Genomic DNA, 25,696 nt, shown 5'->3' on the forward strand with positions numbered 1-25,696 from the left:
ACAGTGTATTTGGGGGGGCTGGAGATTAGGGCTCCATGTCCTGCCTTGTCTGTCCTCCCTCAATCCAACCCATCAACTATCATGCAATATTTATGGAAAGAAATGTTCTGGTCCTACATATATATTTACATAAGTTGTATTAAGACCCACAACATTTTAAAAAATCCCTTAGAAGCTAGCCAATCGTATTATGGACTACTGATGGGGATTTATGTTTGGAAGGAGACTCAATTTTGTTTTTAAAATGGCTATTAAAATCAAGTTCTGATCCATGGACACGAGTGCTGGATCTACTCTTGAATTTTAGTCTATCCTGTTGCTGGCTTGCCCTTTTCAGACCTGCATAACTATGACAAAACCTATTAGGCTCCCAAGCCACAAAATAAAGACTACATCTGGTGTAATGATGGGGACTTGTCTATGAATATTTTTTTTTTGGAATATACCTAATTACCTATGAACCAAATTTAATATCTAAGAACCAGATTTTTTTTTTATCCTAAAACAGGGCATAAAATTTAAAGATGGTGCACATTTCCTTCTAATGGCCTCATATGATTGAGTTTATTCTATTAAGTGATTTCACAAGAAATTGTTGTGTATAACCAGCTGTCGAATGAAGAACCTTCATGTCCATATAAAACAAACCAATTAAGCCAAGATATATTGTGTAGATCAGTGCAGACACCAGGCACTGAGGAGATGCATGAGGCTGCAGATCCTGTAAACTTGAGATGAGTGTGTACAGAATCATTTCCATAAAGATTTATGGATCTCCTGGGAAGCTGGAGAAAGATTTCTCCATTTTCCAATAGAGGGTGGATTAAAATGGGAATGTTGCCCATTTCTGGAATTTCATCTCCGCCAATTAGACAGAATGCGTTGACTTGGAGAGGAAGCATCTATCAGGTTACACAGAGGATCCATCTGCTGCCTGACTCATCAACTCAAAGGAAGAAATAAGGAATAGCACTTTGTTCTTTCTGCTCGCTCAGAGGATGTGATGTTCATAGATAAATCCTGGTACCTGTGGAGAATATCCTACTTTCTACAGTGAATGATCTATATGGCTTGCTTGTATCTTCGGTGAATTCAATCCTCCTCCATGCCCTCCAGAGATAACTGAAGACTCTTGGTGCAGCCATGCCTAAACTGCAGAAGAAAGTTCTCTTTTGTCTGGCTGGTACACTTAGCTTTGCCTGTGCCCTGGCAATTGCAGCAGCATTAGGTGTTCAGCTCTGGGTAAAAGGAACAGTTTTGTGTAAGACAGGAGCCTTGTTAGTCAATGCTACAGGAGACGAGCTGCAAAAGTTTATTGGGGAGATTGAGTATGGCCTGTTCTATGGACAGCGTGTAAAGCAGTGTGGACTTGGTGGGAGACCTACAAAATTTTCATGTAAGTACCTTACATTGATTGCTTGTTTGTTTTTTAATTATATTATTTTAGTTTTTAGCTGATTGCACATTTGCCCACTTCTCCATTCATCTCTATGGTGCTGACGGAAGTAGCAGAAAACCGCGCTTGCCCATATAAGCCAGGACCATGAAGATGGATAGAGAAGTGGGGGCATATGTGACCTGGTGTTCTATTTATTTGAGGGTATAGCGGACCACCCATTCTCTTATTTCATGGTGGTCTCACCACCGGGACCCCTTAGAACAGTGGTTCTCAACCTGCGGGTCGGGACCCCAGCGGGGGTCGAACAGCCAAAACCGGGGGTCGCCTAAAGCCATCGGAGCCGCAATTTTACTGTGTTTTTACTGCGAGTTGCATGGTTTGGGGTCACCACAGCATGAGGACCTGTATTGCGGGGTCACAGCATTAGAAAGGTTGAGAACCACTGCCTTAGAACAACAAGTTATTTCCTATTTTGTGGATATGGGGTAACTTCATATAACTGGATACGTTTATGGTGGATACGTTTTGCATTGTCTTATTATAGAGCCACTGTAATAGATACATTAACTTATTTTATTTGTGCACTAATGTGTGTTTATTAAATGTGAAATCTTAATGTTCCCATATACCTCTGTTCACATTAGTTCTGGGACTTTTGCCAAAATGCTGATCCAGAGAGCACCCAACAGACTTTATTCAATAAGGTCCTTTGACATGTATGCTGACAGCAAGAATAGTGTTGCATGCTACATTACTGTACTACACATCTCCATTGTACATATCGCCCTATAACACTATGGAAGCTGGGATCAATGCACACAGAGAATAGGCTGCTTTCTCAGCACAGGAGAATCGAACAGTAAAGACAACCCCTTACTGAAGAATATTGATCCAAAAAGGAATTGCAAATTGTTGTTAAATTGGTCATTGACCGCTTGTTGAGAGCTTTTATGTGAAAAACTGGACCAGTTCTTACATCCCAGTCATGAATGTTTCTTTTCTATTTCATTTATATATTATTCTCTGTGGTAGGATGAATATCACGTATGTAGCACCTACCTTTACTCATTACTTATTAAGCGTTCCCGAGGTTATGCAATGCTAGTTATCTATAGACTAGGAGCTGGGTCTCCTGTAATAGGATATGGCTTAATGAAACTTTATTCAGTATATAAACTGGAGGTGATATAGTAGATCGTTTTTCATTAACCCATTATTTTTATTTTTACAGAATAGTTATCTGTCATTTTAGTGAACCTAAATAGCTACAGGCTTTGCATTGTTATTACTTTATGTACAGTACATGAGTGTAACACTACATGTGTAACATACATTGATACAACAGAACCCAAGAACCTTTTATTTTGTAAGTTGTATTACAGCCAATAATGTGTCTGTACACAAACATAATATGATTATATGTGATGTAGTTACTTTTAAAATTATGCTTATAAGGAGTCTATAAGAGAAGGACTCTGGAAGGATATTACCAGAGCCCCTCTGTGTTGCAGATTCACATGCTGTTATACTGTCTTAACCTCCTCCCGAAGTACTTCTTGTTTTCCTCTACCTAATGCACGCTTACACAGTGGGAGGGGGAAGTGCTTTTTGCACTTTTTAAAATTTTAAAAGTTTATTTGAGAAGTAAGGAGGTCATGTATAACAAAATAAGAATATTACAACAGTCAGGGTGCCTGTCTCTATAAGTAAGTGTCCCTGGTTTATCTTGCTTCATTTTGATGGTAAATTTCTTTTAAGGAAGAGAATTACATAATTCTACATGCAGTATATACATATTTAATATGCGGAAAAGGGCCTTCTGACTCTACCCTAATGTCAGGCAGAGAGGAATTGAACTGTAAAATTTCAAAACGCCTTAACCTTTTGTTCTTTGAGATAAGCCACTTGCAGAGAAGTATGGCATCAGCTTCTCCCTTTGTCATATTTACAACTTTTACTCACTTGGTTAAGCCAATTCTGATTGCCTGTTAGGGGGTTAGAAATAGACAGCCTATAAGAGGTCTAGCCTGTTCTGATTGATGTCCAGGGAAATTATTAACAAAACAAACTGTTTGCATCATATTTTTTGTCAATACCAAAAATTGTACAGGCTATATTATTCTAATCTATCAATGAAAACAAAAAAAAACAGGACACATAGTAAATAAAGTTAAAAAAAGACCACTATCGACTAAGTTCAACCAACGAAGTAATGAAAATGGGCTGAAGGGACGGGATGTAAGGGAACACAGTTCTGTATTATAATATAACCATCATTGTGATTTTGATGTAATTTAGTTTTTTATATTTTTGAAGCTATCTGCTGTCCCTGCTCTGACCATCCACAGATTCACAGTGTAACGGCCCGCCCAATGCTGGCCATCATCAAATGCTGTCCTATTAGATTACATGTGTCTCATAGAGCCTGATCACCTCTGTGTGCCATCTACTGTCTATATTTGGTATTGCAGCCACATAACACCTGCATGGGAAGGAAATGTGCACATGTTGACCAATAGGATGCCATTTTTATTGATTGTTAATACTATATTGTAAAAAGGTCCCTGGTTGGATAATGGAACTTGCCACCTCCCAGCGTGTTGTGCACCATTGTGGGGGTTATTACTGTACTGTCTGTTAATTGATTATAAAAGGAAGAATAACCAAGGAAAAAAAACACTGTATATTCCTGGTATAGCTAAATCTTCCCAAGTGGCAAATGACTTTATACTTTGTACATTATACACTTGTTGAAGCAGACATACACATATTCAATTGCCTATATGTAGGACATATTAGTACCATACGTTATCATAGATGTATACTTCATGTTTAGGTTAGATGATTCAGTTATGCTTTTACATATAGTAATGATGCAGCGGTGTTATTACATCTCTCCCATTAACCAATCTATCTCTCTTAATTATCCAGGAATTTGCTTGTCCTGTAAGCCTGATTGTTGTGGGGAAAACCCATCTGCCTCAGCTACTCCGGCAAAGTGCCATCAATTTCTGGGTCATCAGTTTATTTTCACAAAGGTCATTGACATTCGCACACATAAGACAATTATTCATTATTTTTTCTGCTGCACTCATTTTTTTTCCTGGCGGATCATCGGAGTCACATGTAAAATTTTAATGATGTCTTTGCTGAACTGCCAATAAAATGTCACTCTGTGCCACATAAATAAAGGAATCCAATTTGCAATCCTACACCAAGCATGTGGCTGCTACTGACTGTAAATGGGAGAATCAGAATTATTTCTTAGAGTGGCATAAAAACAGCAGCAGAGTGGGGCGATGTATAAGCTGTAAAGGGGGAATTCACGCTCACCGATAACAGTGATATCATAGTATAGGAGGAGTTTACCACAAATGGAACTGTTACCCTCATAAAATTGTTACAACCAAATATTAGCCCTTTCTTTTTATACAAATATTATTCACTGTACTTTTAATTCAATGTGCAAACAACTTAAAAAAAAACATAAAAATACAGTGTTAAAGAGTAAGTGTAAAGGTTTTTTTCACAAATAACTAGCTCTTGGGATATAAAGCAACTTTGCCTATGATCTTTGTTACCTATATGCAGCAGTTTCTTTGTTCTCCCTCTCAGATTACCTCAGTGCTGCAATGGCTGCTTCCTCTCCATGTGCTGATAAGCCCTGTGAGACAGTATCTTGTTTACACTTTGTTTCTGGTCAGATTCATGGGAGGGGAGGCGCTGCTGCTCTGCAGCACTCTGGCTGCACTCTGGACTGCAATTATTTATGCAATCTCGCACCTCCCTCTCCCATGCTGGATTCACGCCTCCAGCAGGATAGATGCCTCCTTATCTTATGTTGGAGAAGGAGGTAGCATGAATAATTAGCCCACCCTGCGGCCTGCTTTTTAAAAGTGTTTTTTTAGGTGATCCTGGCATGTCAAGATTAGTGAACACCACCGCTGGGATCAAGATGAAGAGGAGAGTAGGTGAGTATTTTAGATATTCCTATCGGAAAAACTTGGCCTTATTCCACTGTGAAGGTTTTAGAGATGGTGGTCATTAAAAATAATTTTGTACCCAGGTGGGTGGAGTAACCATGCAATACAGTTTACTCCAATTTTATTACTGAGCTAACCTGGTTTTCATGGTGCTGTTTATTCACCGATGTTCTCTTACAAACCTCTGATGCCTTTACAAAATAGTTGTAGTTATAGTGAAAATTAATTGCATGCAGATATACTCTAATTACAAATCAGGAGACTTTATATGGCAATTGGATTTTATCCAAACACAGGTTTCTGAATGCATACTGTATAGAGGCCACACTTTTAATTGGTAAACATTTAAAGAAACACACATAATTTTTACACACTTGATACATTGGGGCAGATTTACTTACCCGGTCCATTCGCGATCCAGCGGCGCGCTCTCTGCGCTGGATTCGGGTCCGGCCGGGATTTATTAAGGTAGTTCTTCCGACGTCCACCAGGTGGCGCTGCTGCGCTGAAAAGCATCGGAACGCGCTGGAGTTCACCGGCTCGGGCTGAGTGAAGGTAAGTGCAAGCTCCGCGACAGATTTTTTGTTTTAAATGTGGTGGTTTTTCCGAATCCGTTGGGTTTTTGTTCGGCCACACCCCCCCGATTTCCGTCGCGTGCATGCCAGCGCCGATGCGCCACAATCTGATCGCGTGCGCCAAAATCCGGGGCCAATTCAGGGAGAAATTGGAAATATTTGGGTAACACGTCAGGAAAACGCAATGACCCCCATTGTGTTGCTCTATCACATAGAATATCAATAAAATATATTTAAGTTTATTGCAGTAACAGTTTAATAGGAGAAAAAGTTCAAGGAATATGAAAAAATGTGCAACCAACTGTATAAAGCAATACAGGGAAACAATTCTATGTTGCGCTGTATACTATTTCATTACCTGGCCCGCTGCCAGCAGCATGGGGTGAGTCCCGAGGGATACTGTCCCATGCCTGCTCAATTCACATGACAAAAAATGTGGAGGGAGCTGGATGAGAGGAGGCACAAATGTGCATCTAATCATGACTTACTGGATGCTGGCAGGAAGCTAGGTAATGTGAAGAAACGTTTCATAAAGCACTGAAACTATTTAGAATCCTGAAACATCATCATAGGCTATTGGAACTTGCTAAACCAGCTAAAATGACATTCCTGGTGATAGGTTTGCTTTAAGTGTAGATGTTGGCTGCATACTAAGCTTTTCATCTGATTTTTTTAGGTGATTTTGAGTAAATTTGCAGAGGTATCAGATATGATAAAATAATTTGTCTTTCCATCTGACACATCACAAATATTTTTTCTCTTTTCAGTTTTCCCGACCTTACTGAATGCCATCCCTGCTAGCGTGCATGTCAGTGTGGTGATATTCACTACAGCACTCATTGTGTTTGCTCTGGTGGGAACTGGCTTCTTCATGTTCAACGCCTTTGGAAAACCATATGAAACTCTACATGGCCCGGTAGGACTATATCTCTGGTGCTTCATTTCATGTAAGTGATTCTATAAACCTTGCATTTACCTAGATTAAAGACTTACAATACTATTATTCAATAAGAAGTTAAGGTTTATAGTTGGGGAGTAAACGCGTACATGTAGAGGTCCTTTTTAATGAGATCAGATGGAATACATGGTACTGTATGTAGGAAGGAACCATCATTTATATGATCATACACCCTATACACACATATGCTGATGACAAATGGTGATGTGTGATGTGTACATACAAGAAACAATCAAGCAATTGCTACTTTAATAGTATTGGCAGATATATTTACATGGGGCAATGATTCATAATGAAAGTTAATGCCAGTGATAACTTGGGTGATCAAGTCTAAAAATTACAACTTGTGAGTAGAAATAAAAAAGAAAACACGGTGTGTTCATAGAGCAGTAACATCTGTTACTTGTACTTGTGCTTGTATGCCCACCTTGTGCTGAGGGCACAAATCCGATAAAGAGTGTCTTAAAAGGAATCTGTCAGCAGAAATTGACCTAATAAACCATTACCAATATAATGTGAATAACACATTCCAGATCATGTTTCTTCCATGACTCAGTGTGGTGGCATCATCCAGAAAATTTACTTTGAAGTGAGATGTAAATTAGTGGTATAAAGTCAAAACCCCCCTTCACTGTAATTGATGGTCCTGCATCCAGACACATCACTAACCAGATCTCCTGAAGTCCGATGCAGGATGTCAATCACAGTGGAGGAGGTGTTCATAGCTCTCCACCTTGACTTAAGTGTTATACTCTCCGCCTCCTTGACTTTACACAACAAACTTACATCTCACTTCAAAGTTGATTTCATGGATGATGTCACCACCATGGTCCATGAAAGAAACAAAAACTAGAAGGTATCACGCTGCTTGACAATATACTTGTAGTGGTTTAATAGGCCAATTGCTGATGACAGGTTCCCTTTAACCCCTTAAGGACGCAGGGTATTTTCGCTGATTTCTCGCTCTCCATCTTCAAAAATCCATAACTTTTTCATTTTTCCGTGTACAGAGCTGTGTGAGGGCTTATTTTGTGCGTAACAAATTTTTCTTTCCCATGATGTTATTTATTATTCCATGCCATGTAGTGGGAAGCCGCAAAAAAATTCCAAATGTGGAAAAATTGAAAAAAACTGCATGTGCGTCATGTTCTTGTGGGCTCAGTTTTTACGACTTTCACTCTGCGCTCCAAATAACATGCCTACTTTATTCTTTGGTTTGGTACGATCGCGGTGATACCAAATTTATATAGGTTTTATTGCGTTTTAATAAATTTTCAAAAATTAAACGAATGTGTACAAAAAAGAAAAAAAAATTTTTGCCATCTTCTGACGCTAATAACTTTTTCATACTTTGGCGCATGGAGATGTGTGAGTGGTCATTTTTTGCGAAATGAGCCGACGTTCTCATTGCTACCATTTTGAGGACTGTGCGACATTTGGATCATTTTTTATTACATTTTTTATGTCATCTAAAAAGGTGTAAAAGTCGCATTTTGGACATTTGGGCGCCATTTGCCGTTCCGGAGGTCACCGCTGCCCGTAACCGTTTTTATATTTTGATAGATCGGGCATTTTGGGACGCGGCGATACCTAATGTGTCTGTGATTTTTACTATTTATTATATTTTATATCAGTTCTAGGGAAAGGGGGTGATTTGAACTTTTAATATTTTATTATTTTTTTACATTTTTTAAACTTTTTTTTTTCTCTTTTTTTCCACTGTTTCTTAGACCCTCTAGGGTACATTAACCCTAGATGGTCTGATCGCTCCTGCCATATACTGCAATACTACTGTATCGCAGTATATGGCATTTCTGCACACTATACATTACAATGAGCCACAGGCTCATTGTAATGCATGTGCAGAAGCCATGTATCCTCGGGTCAAACGAAGACCCGAGGCTACCATGGCAACCGATCGCCGCCCCCCGATGACGTTCGGGGGAGCGGCGATCGGAGGTAAGATGGCGGCGCCCGCGGGTGATAGCAAGCACCGACCGCGGGTGATAGCGATGGGTCTTTGCTGCGATATGCAGCAAAGCCCATCACTGTATGAAGAAGGCTCAGCCCGTGAGCCTTCTTCATACAACCTTCACAGCTCCGTGGCGGATATATCCGTCACGGAGCGTGAAGGGGTTAAAGGTGGTATGCTGCATTCCCTGTGGTCTTGTTATAGGTAGGCCAGACATACAGAGATTTCCGGAGTAGGACAAAAAACACAAGAAGTTTAAGTACTTTTTATTAATCCAGTCATGGGGGTTATGAAGCATAGATAGGTTTATCAAAGGACTGAACGTTTCAGAAGTTTACCGTCCTCTTCCTCAGGTCTAACTTATCAGGGCTCCTTCAGTGCTATTGGTTCTGCACTCTGAGCAGTCCTTCCAGGAGCTGGACCTGTCCCCAAAATGAGATGTGAACACAACCTAAAACAGACATGTTAGTAGTGATTTTTCAGCCACTATAAGACATGAAGATTGATGAGCCCATCTCTCTTTGTCCAACTACTGAAAGGAGTGAGAACATGGCTCCATTCAAGGGAATAGCTATTTGATGCATTTTAGTAGGACTGTCTCATAAACCAGGATGCAAAAAGTACATTTCCAAATCTTTTATTAAAAAGCACCTCCAGTGTTGTAAGGGGTATAGCCAGGTGCTGGGATGGGATGTCATTTTTAAATGTCAAATGTGATTAAAATGTTAGTAAGACTGGTGGAAAAAATGCCTTAAAAGAGCAAAGTGCTCATGCACACAAATGTTGTTTTTGGAAATCCCTATGTACTTCTTTAGACTCATACACATGGCTATGATTTCCATGGCCGACTGTCCCAGCAGTCTTTTCTCCTGTCATCGACATACAAGAGGATCTCACACGCCAATGTCACATCGGCTGCAAACAACAGACTACAGGACAGTTGTTTGCAGCCTGTTATATGTGTGCATGAGGACCTACTATGTGAATACTAAGCCATCATGCACATAAGTGTGAGGTTCCTTGGGCAGCTTACAATGGTCCACGGAACCGGGGACAATAGAAAAAGACTGTCCGAGTCAGGAATAAGACCTGCTCTATCTTTTGTGGCTTGCACGGTCGGCTCACGCACAGGGCCATGGAATAAGCACGTAGAAGTAAATGTGTGCATGTGCTAGCCGCTAAAAAGTGCCGCCTAACACTTCATTTATACACATGTTCTTCTATTCCAGGTTCCTGTGGCTGTCTTGTCCTAATCCTCTTCTCCTCTGAAGTGAAGATGCATAATTTATCCGAAAAGATAGCTAATTACAAAGAAGGAGCATTTCTTTTTAAGACTCACACCGAACACTTTGGGACTTCATTTTGGATTGTCCTGGTTTGCACTCTGATACACTTTTTAAACATGCTTCTAATTCGATTAGCTGGTTTTGATTTTCCCTTCTCAAAATCAAAGGAGCTTGATACAAGTTCTGGAGCTATTGATTTGATGTACTGAGATTAGTTCTGCATAAAACAGGAGGACAACACACATTGGTATAATGCGGAGAACATAACTACAGATATTCAAATGAAACATTCCATGTATCAGAACCGAGTTCTGATCCCTGCCACCATTCTGAAGGATAATCTCCAATGCCGTCAGTAGCAGGAGAGCATTAAAAGAGAATGTAAAAAGCACAGCGGAGATGGATTATACAGTGTGGTGAGAGTATAAACTTTTTTTTACTTTTTAAGCCATCCATTGCAGAAGAATTAAAAGCATGCAAACAGCAATTTTCCAGTTCTGTAAAAGGAGATGCCTCCTTGATGAAAATATAGAGAACAAATTATGTGATTTCACAGTCTATTCTGGGACTTTGGTTGGAAAACTTAAACTATAGCTGCCAAGAATAGGAGACTATATGATATTCCCATCAAGAGTTAGCCTTAGTAGACACTCAGCGCTTAGGGTGAATACCAGTGATTTTAAAGTAGTTTTAGACCCTCCCACACCATATGCCGGCGGTGACTGCCAGGCTTCATGCAACAGTCACCGCCTCCTCAGACCGCCCCCCCCTCCCCCCAATGAATAAGCCGGACCACTGTAAACTTGGTCCAGCGTTTGGAGGGCTATGTACGGCAGTGTTTGCTAGCTTTGTCAGTATGTTCAGATAAAGCTAGCAGTTTAACACTGCTATTACTAGGGTAGGGCTAGGGAGCTGCTTATTTTACTTACTTTAGTAAGCAGCTCCTAAAGGGTTTAGTCGGGTGGCAGGTCCTCTTTAAGAAAAAGCTAAAGAGAAACTAAATATTTGAAGTTGTTTTGCCTTCAGAAATGAATAGAGCAGGTGATAATTGTTGTTCATAATGTGATTCATTCTCAGTGCTTTATTTTTGCTTATTCTCCTTCAGTGAGCAGTGTATCTGTAATCATCCATCCACCTTAAACAGATAAGAAAACTAATGATTAACTCTTTCTATAACTAAAGCATATCTCCCTTAATAATTCAGTTCTCTGCAGTGATTGGACTATCCAGGGGCCATCTGTAAAGAGTAGAGTTTATGGAAACATTATCAGGTTCTTTTATCTCTCAGCTGTCAGTGGATACAGAACAGAAAGCTGATTTACAGTAACTGCTTGAATAGGGAAAAAAGCTGGAGAAAAGAAGGACACAAACATATTTATTTAATAAAGTATATAACAAAGTTTATTATCATCTGCACTGTTGAATTACTAAATGTTACTGAACATTTAGATACACTTTAAATTTCAAGCACAATGAATAATGGTCATATATTATTAATACATTCAGAGCCACATCTTGAATCCACTAAAGCATTTGTCTCACATTACTAGGTCTTTTTAATACATAAAGGTTACAATCAACTACCACTTCTACCCTGCGGTCAGACGTTTTGGCCGGGGGTATTCACAACCAAGCATAAATCATCCCTTCGTACATAAATCTATTCATAGAAATAGCGGATTGGAGAATACATGGATGGATCAAATCAATGTCTGACATCAACATGTATTGGAAGGGCACATATATAAGCAGCCATCGTCTTGGTTCTTGCTTTGGTAGTAACATGTCACTATCACTTTCAATCGTCAACATTTCCTGTTTGCAAAAATGGTAGACATAAAAGAAGTAAAAACATTTTTTTTCTGAATATTTACTAAATTCTGATTCTCACCCTTACTTCTGATACATTCAGACATGCAACTGTAAGCTACATTTCCTCAATATAAGCCATCAATATTAGATTGGTCGGGTGACAACACCTGGTTCTCGGACCAATCGGCACAACACAGAGCACGGAATTGGAAGCAACGTGTAGTGGCTGTAACTACTGAGAGTAGGCCTTCAATATAAAAGGGGACAACCCCTTAAGGTGACAAATGGAAATTAAATTTTAGTCTCCTTATGTTGCTGATAATGATAATGACTGTGCCAAACATTTTGGTAATAAGCATGTTTAGATACCTGGTGACCAGCATGTTGATTTATTAGATGAGCACAAAATGTAATAATAAAGACAATAAATATTTTAACATATGTTCGCTTTTTTGTGATTTTTCTGCACTCTTCTATTGAAGAATGATACCTATGACTATCTAGGTCCAGTCTTAAAAAACCTAATGTCACGGTTCTCTGCTATAATGCAAAATTTGTAATACTTTGATAATACTGTCCGATAATACTGTTGTCTTCTTATGTGTAAAGGGTGCCCTTGGGTTCTTTGGTGACAGGGATCTCGGCGCCTTACTCATTAAAACAATCTTCTAATCCTACTGGAAAAAATAGTTTTAAATAAACAAAAGAAGGGCATTACATCTATTGGATATTGCTGGTGTATTACGCAAGAATATAAAAAAACACCAAAGAGATAAGCTCTTTGCCACGCACCATGCTGTCCCTTGGGTCCTTTCTGGAGTTTTCCTTTAAAGCTTCACTCAAAAACAAAAAAATTCCATATTTGTAATTGACATGGAATAATTAGATGTCCAGCCAATCTTCTTGGTGAGCTATCATGCTCAGTTCTGTTCCTATTGTCCTTATCCATGTCACCACACTGTGAATTTCTGAATCATAAAGCTTCATCACTGCCTCTATACAGTCTCAATAACTTCTGGCAATATGGTTGATATACCGTATTTTTCATACTATAAGGCACACTGGATTATAAGGCATACCATCAATAAATGCCTGCTAAAACATCTAGGTTCATATATAAGGCGCACCTGATTATAAGGATGAATGACCAGAAGGTGGCAGACCTGTGAACAGTTCAAGGTGTCAGGCTTGCAGGTGTGGATCCTCTGGACCACTGCAGACGATGACGTAAGCCAATACCTGGGACCGGAGTCTAAGTGGTACCCGGTCTTCACCAGAGCCTGCCACGGGTTAGACAAGCTGCGGCGTGGTACCACCAGGTCGTTCCTCAGGCGTGACTTGTCTGCAGTGGCGGCCAAGGTCGAAGTACAGAGACAGCAGACAATCTCGTGGTCGAAGTCCAGGGCAGGCGGCAGAGGTGCAACGTCAGAGTCAGGTCCAGAGTCAGCAACAGGAGGTCCAAGCAGGAGGTTACGGGAACACAGCACACAGGACAGCAGCACGGAGGAACACTGGTACACGGGAACACGGAGGAGCTCAGGTAACACAGGAACATGGAGGAGCTCAGGAAACACTGGAACACGGAGGAGGTCAGGTAACACTGGAACACGGAGGAGGTCAGGTAACACTGGAACACGGAGGAGGTCAGGTACACAGGAGAAACAGGAACGCAGAAGACACAGGAACGCAGGAATCGCAGGCAAATCGCAGAATAGCTTTCTCTCAGGCTGTGAGGCACAATGATCCGGCAAGGGCTTGCAGGAAGAGGCAGGCTTATATAGAATTAGCTAAATGGCCAGCGCCAATTAATGGTGCACTGGCCCCTTAAATCTTAGCGAGCCGCAGGAGCAGCAGAGGACGCCACGGGAGCCGGGGAAGGTAAGAGATGCCGGCCACCGGACCCCGGGGAGGCACGGGTGCACCCGCGATCCGAGACAGGGATCGCGGGAGCACCCGTGACACAAGGCAGCTGTTGTCTGTATGTACGGTTCATATATAAGGCGCACTGGACTATAAGGCGCACCTTTGATTTCTAAGAAAATCAAAGGATTTTTTGTGCGTCCTATAGTCCGAAAAATACGGTAACTGTTGTCTGGGATGACATCCAATTCCATAGGGAATGGATGTTAATGGAGGCCTCAGGCTCATTTGCATGTTTTCTAAAGCCTTTCTTTTTTTAAATCAAGGGCATATGAAGCTTAAAGAAGAGTGGATCCTGCCAGATTGGGGAACACACCAGTATGTCAGTGTGCTTGGTTTACAATCCTTTACCCTGGTGGTAGATGTCATTTAAGAAGGCACACAATGGCTTGCCAAAATTGTCTACCGTTGGTGCCGCAATCTTGGATGGCCGATCGGCACCCCTGTGATAATATCGGAGTCTGCTAATTGGTTGCCATGGCAGCCTACAGTCTCATAGAGACTCGTATAACTGCCATGAATAGTTATCTCAAAAAGCCTTAAAAAAATTAAAATCAACCCCTTTTTCCTAGAACACATATAAAATTAAAAAAACAGTACAAATTACAAACATGTTAGGTATCACCACGTCCCTAAATGGCAAATATGCAAATTACATCAAATGTTACTAGGGAGTGGAGTACCCGCGCTGGGGAGCAGAACTCAACTCCACTCCCCAGTAGCCTCTTTGTAGTCCTCCTACCCTATCTTCAACTCGCAGCTTGATGAAGCTGTGCACACACGTCCGAAAAGCCGATGGGTCTGCACATGCACAGAGCACACGCTCAAGGCTGCATGGCCTCAGCTCCAAAGCCGCGGCTACTGGGTATGCACAGACCCATCGGCTTCTTGGACAAGTTGAAGATAGGGTAGGAGGGCTACAAAGAAACTACTGGGGTGTGGAGTTCTGCTCTATCAGTAGCCTCTTCATGTACTTTTCCTATATACAGGATAAACTTTTTATCAAGATATCGGCCACTCAAGATTTTGAAATAAAAAGTATAGGACTTGTTCCTAGTAATGGAACCTGCCATCGGATCTTACTTATTAGGTAGATCCATGATGGTAGGTTTCCTTTAAATTGTGCCACTAAAAAGTAAAAATTGTCCTGCAGATAACAAGCCCACGTACATTTCTGTTAACAAAGATATAGCTTTTGGAATGAGGGGAGCAAACGACGGCTGAGCGTTGAAAGGGAAAAACAGCACCCTTTTAAATGGGGGGCCTACAATATTAATAAAGCTCACGGTGTTAATTAACCCCATGTTGTCCTTGTGTCATCAGTGCTCCATTCACTTCCAAGAGGCTGGAAAATGGTGATTTTTAGGAGCCCTGTAGAAATAAATGGGGTCATGTATCTTTATTTCTGCCAGTTTTTTTCTTTTTGTCACTTTTCACTGCATACTCTGTTGTTTTTCATGTACACCTTTGTCTGCACGTTGTGCAGTGTCTTATGTATCTTTATTTTCCAAATGTACCCTGCGACCTTTCAATTTTTTTTGCTTATTTTTGCGACTTTTTAGGCCCAAAGCTGCACATTTTAACATGTAAATTGGAATTTTTTTCACATGCTTCAAATGTTTACAATTTTTCTCATAAACCTGTTGGGCACTGAAAGTTTGGGCAGTTTTTTTTTATATAAACATTTTTGCATTAAAATTTTATTGAAATGTATTAATTACTTCTAAGGGTGCAGTAACACGTGGCATTAACACAGTTGAGAAGAGCAGATTTGCGTTACTGCATGTGTTTTGTAAATGCCATGTTTACAGCCATGTAGACATGCATGTTAACACTGCGATAACACACATTCTGTTAACATGTCGTTAACACATGCATTTTGTAATCACAATGTTGACAGCAATATAATTAGGCAAATCTCCTCTTCTCAACTGTAATGATGTGTTTGTAAACGCATGCGTTAACACCACCTCAAATGACTGCAGCCTCAAATATCAGCATCTCCCTGCGGTGTGACTAGTGTGCTTAAAATGCAGGCCATGGCCTTAAATCCAAAATTTACAGTGGTGTCCACTCCTGTATATAACCACCCTCCCCTCTTGCATGAATTGTGCCCATGTGGATTTGAGACTAAACATGTATCACAAGAAAAAAGACATGATCATACATCAGGCGCAAAAAAGACCTGCCAAAAGTCTCAATTTTGCACCTTAGAAAAAAAACATGGCCCCCAATGAGTTATCAGTCAGATTTTAGTCAACCCATTCTGATTACTGAAGGTCCCAGACAACAGACCCAAAGGGATCTGTGACTTAGGGTGATGGCACACGAGGCATTTTGAACGCGTTTTTGCAGTCCGTCAATAAACGCATGCGTTTTTGACCAGTTTCAATTAAGATTATTGGTCAAATCAGTCAAAAAAGCATGCTTATCCTGTGAATACCGAATGAGATGCATTTGGGGTGGGGGCATAGCCGGCGCCAGCACCCGGCTTACCCGGTCTCAGAGGGGCCCACAACACACATCGGTAAGATAAGAACACTCATCGGCATGCTTATTGCTGATGTAATTGAGAGATGCGCCTCATTCACACTGCCGGCGCGGCTGACAGGGGGCGGCACCGCAAGTGGACCCCCGCAGAACATAATTGCATCGGCGTCGCCGATGTATTTCTGCCGCACAGCGCCTATTGCTGTGCAGGACGCTGGACGTGATGACTTCACGCAGCCAGCGTCCCTGGTGCTGCACAGTAGACGCTGTGCTGAAGATGTAGCAGAAGAGCGGCGAGCCCCAGAAGAGATGAAGAAGAAATCGCATGCAGCCCTTGAGGTAAGTTAGCGTTTATTTTTTTTCCTGGCCACTAATAATGTGTATTTAATTAGTTAATGGAGCCTGGGGGGGGGGTGTATATTAATTACTGAATGGATCCCGGGGGGTATATATTAATTAATGGAGCCTAAAGGGGATGTATATTAATTAATGAATGGAGCCTGGGGGGTATACATCAATGAATGGAGCCTGGGGGGTATATATTAATTAATGAATGGAGCCTGGGGGGTATATATTAATTAATGAATGGAGCCTGGGGGTATATATTAATGAATGGAGCCTGAGGGGTGTATATTAATGAATGGATCCTGGGGGGGTGTATATTAATTAATTAATGGAGCCTAGGGGGTATATATTAATGAATGGATCCTGGGGGGTGTATATTAATTTATTAATGGAGCCTGGGGGGGTATATATTAATTAATGAATGGAGCCTGGGGCGTATATATTAATGAATGGAGCCTGGGGGTGTATATTAATTAATTCATGGAGCCTGGGGGATATATATCAATGAATGGAGCCTGGGGGGTATATATTAATTAATTCATGGAGCATGGGGTGGGTTTATATTAATTATTTAACGGAGCCTGGGGGGGTATATATTAATTAATAGAGCCTGGCGGGGTATATATTGATTAATGGACACTGGGGGGGTATATATTAATTAATAGAGCCTGGCGGGGTATATATTGATTAATGGACACTGGGGGGGTATATATTAATTAATGGAGCCTGGAGGGTCTATATTAATTCATGGAGCCTGGAGGGTGTATATTAATTAATGGAGCCTGGAGGGTCTATATTAATTCATGGAGCCTGGAGGGTGTATATTAATTCATGGAGCCTGGAGGGTGTATATTAATTAATAAATAAAGCCTGGGGTGCTGTGTAATGAAGCAGTGGGGGGGGGGGGGTAGCTGTATATTAATATCTTAAGATTCTGCGTTTTTAATGCCACCACATTTCACTGCTAAGGGGCCCACTGAGGCTCTGTCGCCCAGGGGCCCACTGAAACCTGGAGCCGGCCCAGGGTGGGGGAATGACTTTGAGCTAAAGTTACCTCTAACCTATGTGGCACAGGACTTCCAAAAGTTTTGTTAAATTCATCATCTGCTCTTTGGGGGTTAACATTTGTCCTTAAAGATGAAACTAGTCGGAACCACTGATTCTATATATCGGAGGCTGCTCAGTCACGTCCTTGAAAGAGTTCAGTGCTCACGTTTTGTCATGTTTCATGATTCATAGCAGAACAAAGACAAACTAATAGCTGAAGCATTTGTGTATCCATAGTGACAGTGGGAGGGACACGTTTCAATTCACTAACATATACTGCGACATTAACTCCAAAGTCACTCCATAACCCATTGTATTCCATGGGAAGGAACATATGTGAACTCCACACAAGATCAAGCCTTCCTATACCCACAGAAGCGCTGATGATGAAAACAATTGTCTCCTAACCTACACAGTGTCACATCCAAACCTGCAGAAAGTGTAAGTTAAATGTTATCATGTATAATGTCCTTGGCTGCAATCCTTCTCTGTGTATGTAAATGTAACGTGCAAACGTGAAGGAATAAAGCATTGTCATAGTAAGAATGTTACATGCGAATACATATCACAGCCCGGTCATTCTTATAAAGAAGCAGCATTCCATAGTATAGTATAGTATAGTAATGTATCAAAAGGCAGACTGACAGCAGAATAATCAGACATAAAACATACAAGAGATTTTTGGTATGTTTCATCTGTTATGGACAGTATCTCAGGAAACCATGTCTATATGGACACAATGCAGTGGATATAACCTAAGGAAATATAACCACAAATACCAAGAAAATACTAAGCAACCATATCAATAAAAAATTGTATTCAGGTGATCACATTTGAGGGACATTAATTGATTTTACTAAGAGGAAGAATGATATTAAATAAATATTAATTATCAATTGTACTACATGAGAAGCTAAAAAGTAAAACATTTATACAATAACCACTGTCCATGAAGAATGGAGGCAAAAGGTCTTTCAATTGTATGTAGATGGAGAGATAAGCAGACAGAGAAAGTGAGGTAAAGACATGAGGATGTTGGTAGATCTTTGTCTGCCTAGGCCTGTGGCAAGGACAAGGGGGTATCCTCTACGCCTAGAGGAGAGGTGGTTCTACTATCACCATAGACAGGGGGCATCCTCTACACTCGGAAGAGAGGTGGTTCTACCATTACTATAGACAGGGGGCATCCTCTACACCTAGACGAGAGGTGATTCTACCATCACCATAGACAGGGGGCATCCTCTACACCTAGAGGAGAGGTGGTTCTACCATCTCTATAGACATGGGAAATCCTCTACACCTGGGAGAGAGGTGTTTCTACCATTACTATAGACAGGGGGCATCCTCTATGCCTAGAGGAGAGGTGATTCTACCATCTCCATAGACAGGGGCATCCTCTATGCCTATAGGAGAGGCAGTTCTTCCACCGCTGTAGACATGGGGCATCCTCTACACCTAGAGGAGAGATGGTTCTTCCATCGCCATAGATATGGACATCCTCTACACCTAGAGGAGAGGTGGTTCTACCATCACCATGGACATTGATCATCTGCTCTGCCTAGAGGAGAGGCAGTTCGTGGGTCTGTGTCTCTCGCCCTATTTTTTGCTGCACCCTGTACCGGATTCACTTCTCATACCATGCATTGATTTTTTATAGGGGCAGTATATGGTAATGGCCACTTGGACTGAACTTCATTCATCGTTTTACCTACTTTGCACCATATGTCCTTGATTTAGGTCTAGTATTTTGATTTATAGCTCATTGTTTACATTGGCTTGCACTGTATAGGATGGGTTCTGGGCTTAGCTCTGTGATTATCCACACAGTCACATCTGTGCCTTTTTTAAGTGTTTCTTCATGTGCCCTTATATAGATAATATTATTAATAAAGATTACTGGTTTATCCGCATCCACCTGATTCTTCTGTTTCTTGCATATGGTTTTTAGATGCGTTGACCACCATACTTTTTGTAGTGCCTTCCTCCCCCCCTTTTTTCGTAGGCAGTTCTACCATCACCATAGACATTGGGCATCCTCTATGACTAGTTTAAAGGCAGTTCTACTATCACCATAGACTTGGGCATCCTCTATGCCTAGTGGAGAGGCAGTTCTACTATCACCATAGACATTGGGCATCCTCTATGCCTAGTGGAGAGGCGGTTCTACCATCACTATAGACAGGGGGCATCCTCTACACCTAGAGGAGAGGGGGTTCTATCATCACTATAGACAGGGGGCATCCTGTACACCTAGAGGAGAGGCGGTTCTACTATCACCATAGACAGGGGGCATCCTCTACACCTAGAGGAGAGGTGATTCTACCATCACCATACACAGGGGGCATCCTCTACACCTAGAGGAGAGGCGATTCTACCATCACCATACACAGGGGGCATCCTCTATGCCTAGTGGAGAGGCAGTTCTACCATCACCATAGACAAAGGTTCTTTACTGTTAGAGACGTGAGACTATGAAAATCTCTGCCACAAGATGTTGTTATGGCAGATACTTTGTACATGCTCAAGAGAGGCCAAGATGTCTTTCTTTAGAGCAAAAATATCACAGGTTATGGGACAAAAAGCTATTTGTAATTAGGTGATGTTGATCCAGGGAGTTATTGCGATTGCACTTGGGGTGGGTGGGAAAGGCGCTTTCCATATTTTAAGCTAATTGTACGGTGCTTTTGGCTTCCTCTGCATCTACACAGGATTTATGGGTAGGACTTGATGAACTGCTGTCTATTTAAAAAAAAATGATACCCTATGTGTCGCAAAACTGTAGTACTACAATGCCATTGTAATGCAAGGCCTAAAATTGCTGCCTTTTTAATATTTATTTTAATTGTCCGCTACCTACATAGCAAATAATGGCAAACCTTGAATATAAACTCTGTTTGTAGCTGCTGTAACAATGTGAAACATTGCATGCACAGCGTGTTAATTATTTAATGCAGTATCCTGTATTTGCAAGTTGGATACTTTGTTACTTGCTTCTTTGTTTCCTAGTAACAGAAATCTTTGTTGAAATCTAATACATTTGGGCAGCCTGAGTACGGCCAACAATGTGTCCATGAATGAAGAACTGAGCTTTAGACGCTATTTATGTGTAATACGACTATAACAGCCGATAACTTCTTCAATATGGATCATTCGGAAGAAATGTGACAACAGCAAGCTCCCTAGGTTCTTGTTAAAATATCCTCCACAACATTGCATTATGTAGAAAAACAAACTATTAAAAAAGATATAAACTCTACCCTTCAATAATAAGCAGCAATTACCCCCGCTGTCTACTAAGAGACACGAGCCTCCGGGATCTTAAAGCTTGTCTGACCTAGTGGAGATTTTATCTATAGTTGCCACTAGTTTGCTGGCAGAGACTATAGTAAATACAGCACGCCATATAAATACTCTTGCCTGGCATATGGAAAAGCCTTAAAACACACAGGAATGGGGTGTGTTATATGCCTAATCTGCCAAAATAACTGCCCCACTATTTGCAATCTTCTCCTGCTCAAGAACATGCTCCTAGCAGCTAGGACACTATGCAAAATCTTCTCAGCTTCTCCTGCTCTATAACATGCTGTGTACAGTTAAGACACTGGCCCACATTTATTAAAGCCCCTGCACCAGTTTTTTGCCTGACTTTGCACGTTCTTTTCAGTGTAAACTGCACATCAGATTCATTACAGTGGCTTTGGCTCAAAGAATTTATTTTTAAAAAGTCCTAAAAAAGTCTCATAATGCATAAAAAGTCTCAGCATATAGACCAGCAGGGGACTGGAGTAACTATGGAGTAAAAATGTTTTATGAAACATTTTGCCAAAGTCCCAAGTCATGAATCTGGCTTTGCACGGTGTAGCACTAGCAGTAGTTCTATTTTTAGGCCAGATTAGTGATGTGACTTTTTAGCAGTGAAAAGTCTCAAAAACCCTCAATGTGACTACTTTGAGACTTTTTTACACCAAAAAAGCCCAGGAAAACCAATGTTAATTGATGCACTCTGTGGGAGAAGTGCACAGGGCGCCAGAATAGTAAAGAACGTGTGCCACAATTCCTGAATCTGACGCACCATGCACCCTTCACCGGCAAACTGTACCTAATGCAAGTGAATAGCAATAGTAGTACACAGGACCACATTAACCAAAGATCACAATACATGAAACAATAAAATACAATACGCACATTTTATTCCCACAAGGTAACCAAAAAGGACAAGACAATTTAAAAACATCACCTAAGATACACAACAACAAACACACATAAGCGGTGGTGGTCAATTAATTCACAAATCCACCTCAGTAGGTATAGGAGTAAATATAGAGAGCACAATGCATATATTTGTATAGATACCAAAGCCCAATGGTCAATTTGCCCAAATGAGAAAAGAGGGTGTTACATGTATAAGTGCCTACCACTCTAACACAGGGCTCTCAAGACCACCACCGCAGCACCCCGATGTACGTTTCGCCGTCGCTTCCTCAAGGGGATGTGGATGCAGTTTGCACTGTTTTTGATAAATATGGTCCACTTTGTAATTTTTCTCAATAGAATTCACACAAGACACTAACTATGTACGATCTGCTGAGTTCCTCCTGCTCTATAACAGGCTACCTGCAGATACGACATGCCCCATGTTAAGGGTGCACCAAAAAAAAGTTGGTGCACTGTGTTGGAGCAGTGCAGGGAGCACCGGATTCATGAAGAACATGCGCCACATTTCATGAATCTGGCTCAACCTGCACTATACAAAAGCAAACTGCCCATATAGTATAGTTTGCACTGTTTTAAATAATAATAATTCTTTATGTATATAGCGCACACAGATTACGCAGCGCTGCACAAAGCATGTCAAATTGGTCCGGAGGACCTGGAGGAAACCCACGCAAACACGGAGAGAACATACAAACTCTTTGCAGATGTTGACCTGGGTGAGATTCAAGCCCAGGACCCCAGTGCTGCAAGGTAAAAGTGCTACCCACTCAGCCACCATGCCGCCCTAGTAAATATGCACCACTGTGTACGGTATATTCTCAGCAAATCCTGCCCATGCCATTCTTCCTGCATATAGGACAATGGGGGTCATTTACTAAGGGCCTAAATCCCTATTTGTCGCCGTGTTTCCCAAAAATTACCATTTTGCGCCAAATTGCCCCAGGTTTTTGGCGCATGCACTCGGATTGTGGCACATCGGCGCCGGCATGCACGTAACGGAAATCGGTGGTGTGGCTGTTGGAAAAACCGCCGCATTTTTGAAAAAAAATGTGTCGCTTGACACACGCTTACCTGAACCCAGCAACGGATGGTGAACTCCAGTGTACTCCGGCGGACTTCAGCGGAGCAGCGACACCTGGTGGACATCGGGCGCACTACCTTAGTGAATCCTGGCCGGACCCGAATCAGCGCCGGAGAACCCGCCACTGGATTGCGACTGGACCGGGTAAGTAAATGTGCCCCAATATGTACAATATGCTCCGCCTTTCCTGCTCTATAACATGGTGTCTGCAGACAGGAAGTTATGTACAATCTGCCAAACTCCTCTTGCTCTATAACATGCTGCCTGCATATACAACACTATGAACAATCAACTCAGCTCCTTCTTTTTAACAAGCAAACTGCATTTTCATGATAGAAGGGTCACTTTAAATTGTATTGATATTTTTCAGGCATATCTACTTCTGTGATTCTTAAACTTCTTTTTGATTTTACATTTATGATAAAGTGGTCATTTTGTCATCAATTTCAGCCTTTTCTGTCCTAAAGGTTTTTGATCTTTTGAAGAACGCTATGATTTTCTTTTCACAGAGGATGTTATTCTTGTCTTTTCATCCATCATTTATATGACTAATTGAAAATGAACTCTGGTTCAAGGGTCTTTCCAGTATTACATGTCTTACATTGTGTGCACCCCCCTATGGGATAATCATTAACATCTGCAGGTAGTATTGGGCTTATAAGTCTTCTGGTCTTTTCATGGTGTTTAGTTTGTTCCTGTGGTTTCTCCTTGATTTTTGGGCCCTGGGTGCAGGTAAATTCTGCTTGCTGCTACAGTACATGTGTATTACCAAACTACAATATTGTGTAACAACATATATCAAGATGCATAATACAGTAAGCATTATGGAGCTACAACACAGGCAAATAAAGACAGCCAGGGCCCTGTGAAATTTGTTTTGGTGTCATATAACTAAATATTCAGAAGCTTTCACAATATGTTGAAAGATAACAGAGAAGAGGAAGTGCAATATGAGAAGCCATTCGTGTGCAGACCTTTGTTAATCTGCTTTTGTCCTCTGGCATTATCACAGCTATGACAGACCTGAATACAAGCAGGGCTAAAGGTTTTAACTGTAGCAGATGCCACCAGGGAGCCAAACATTCCTGAGAACCTGTGTTACATTGCCATGGCAGGAAGACTTACCTTCACCAGGTTCTAAACAAATCCACCTATAGTTCACCCTTATGCGGATGGGCCCCTTTCATCACTTGCTTATCTAAAACACAATAAATTCACTAAATATTCACTTGTCTTCTGTCATGTAATAAACAAGTCATTAGCATTATCAAATGCTATAATATGTTTTCATTCCACATATAATGCTTGCGACTGTGCAATTCCTTTCATTATTTAGATTCCATTTGCCTGTATTATATTCAAGCATTATGCACAGAGTAACCAACCATTATACCGTGCTGCCTCTGGCAGGGTGTCATGGGGACCTTAAAGGAGTGTTCCCATTTCAGCAAATTAATGTTATTGTTTGTATTATAAAAAGTTATACAATTTTCCAATATACTTTCTGTATCAATTCCTTACAGTTTTCTAGATCTCTGCTTGCTGTCATTCTATAGAAAGCTTCATTGCTTACTTCCAGTGGATAGAAATCTGCCCATGGTCACACAGGTGCACTGCTCGTTATATCACACAGCTCTGATTACTCTCTGTGTTATACTGAGCCGAGCACTTGTGTGACCCTGGTCAGGTTTCTGTCCACTAGTAGTAAACATAGAAACTTTCTATAGCAGGACAGCAAGCAGAGATATAAGAAAACCATGAGGAATTAATACAGAAAGTATATTGGAAAATTATTTATATTTTTATAATACAAACAATAACATTAATTTGCTGAATTGAAAACACCCCTTTAACATGGCAGGCCTGTGAGCCTTGGAAATGCTTCTGGCTATTGTGGCAATTGATCACTGCACAGGCCTGCCCCACCTTGGCAACGCTGGTGGGGAGCAACAGCGCATGCTATACCTGTATGCTTTGCATCAGTAAAAAGTTAAACCAGCACTATTACTCAAATCAATCAATGATTTTGGAATTCATATCAACTTGATATAATATATTAAAAGGAATCCTTCATCAGTTTTGACCCGAAAGTGCTTTGTGACCATACCTTTGTACATGTTGTTAGTAGCAGCAGGACTGTGAAATTGCCTTTATATTCTATGATTGTAGCTGGACTTAAAGCACTCCACTGCACTGCTGTTTGTGATCTCTTCACTGACCACAGCACAGTCCCTTCACTGTGTTCTGAGTCACTACTGGAGTACATACAGAAGACAGCTACAGCAGCTCCTCGTAGCAGGGAAGGGCAGTGCTGTGGAGCACCAGAGTGCTCCAGTCCAGCTACCATCCTGGAATATAAATACATTTTTCTCAGTTCTGCCTCTAAACTAACATCACACAAAAAATTGCAGTCACACTGATCTCCATAGCTGATGCCTAACACCATTTGCTTCTTTGTATGGTGATAACTTCAACAGATTTCCTTATCACATTTACTTTACCACAACATATTGTGCATATTGTGCTATCATCTGATTTCATTCGATTATAGTGTAGGTGTATTAAGGTCACAACGGATCAATCTTCATTTTCATTTTGTAATGGTGAAATGGA

At 41.0% G+C, this 25,696-nt stretch overlaps 2 protein-coding genes across 2 annotated transcripts in view; both read left to right on the forward strand.

Moving 5' to 3' along the window:
* The first annotated feature begins 552 nt into the window (after positions 1-552).
* Positions 553-10,864, forward strand: CLRN1 (clarin 1). Its single transcript, XM_072139583.1, has 3 exons — positions 553-1,396; positions 6,725-6,904; positions 10,117-10,864. The coding sequence occupies exons 1-3, from the start codon at positions 1,144-1,146 to the stop codon at positions 10,380-10,382; spliced, it is 699 nt and encodes a 232-aa protein (XP_071995684.1). The 5' UTR covers positions 553-1,143; the 3' UTR covers positions 10,383-10,864.
* A 7,198-nt stretch (positions 10,865-18,062) lies between these two features.
* The window catches only part of MINDY4B (MINDY family member 4B), a 28,512-nt gene continuing 20,878 nt past the window's right edge, over positions 18,063-25,696 (forward strand). Inside the window, exon 1 of the mRNA XM_072143028.1 lies at positions 18,063-18,228. The gene's annotated coding sequence lies outside the window, so the exon portion shown is untranslated. The remainder of the gene's footprint in view (positions 18,229-25,696) is intronic.

Source organism: Engystomops pustulosus, chromosome 3 (assembly GCF_040894005.1).
Source record: "Engystomops pustulosus chromosome 3, aEngPut4.maternal, whole genome shotgun sequence".
NCBI lineage: Eukaryota > Metazoa > Chordata > Amphibia > Anura > Leptodactylidae > Engystomops > Engystomops pustulosus.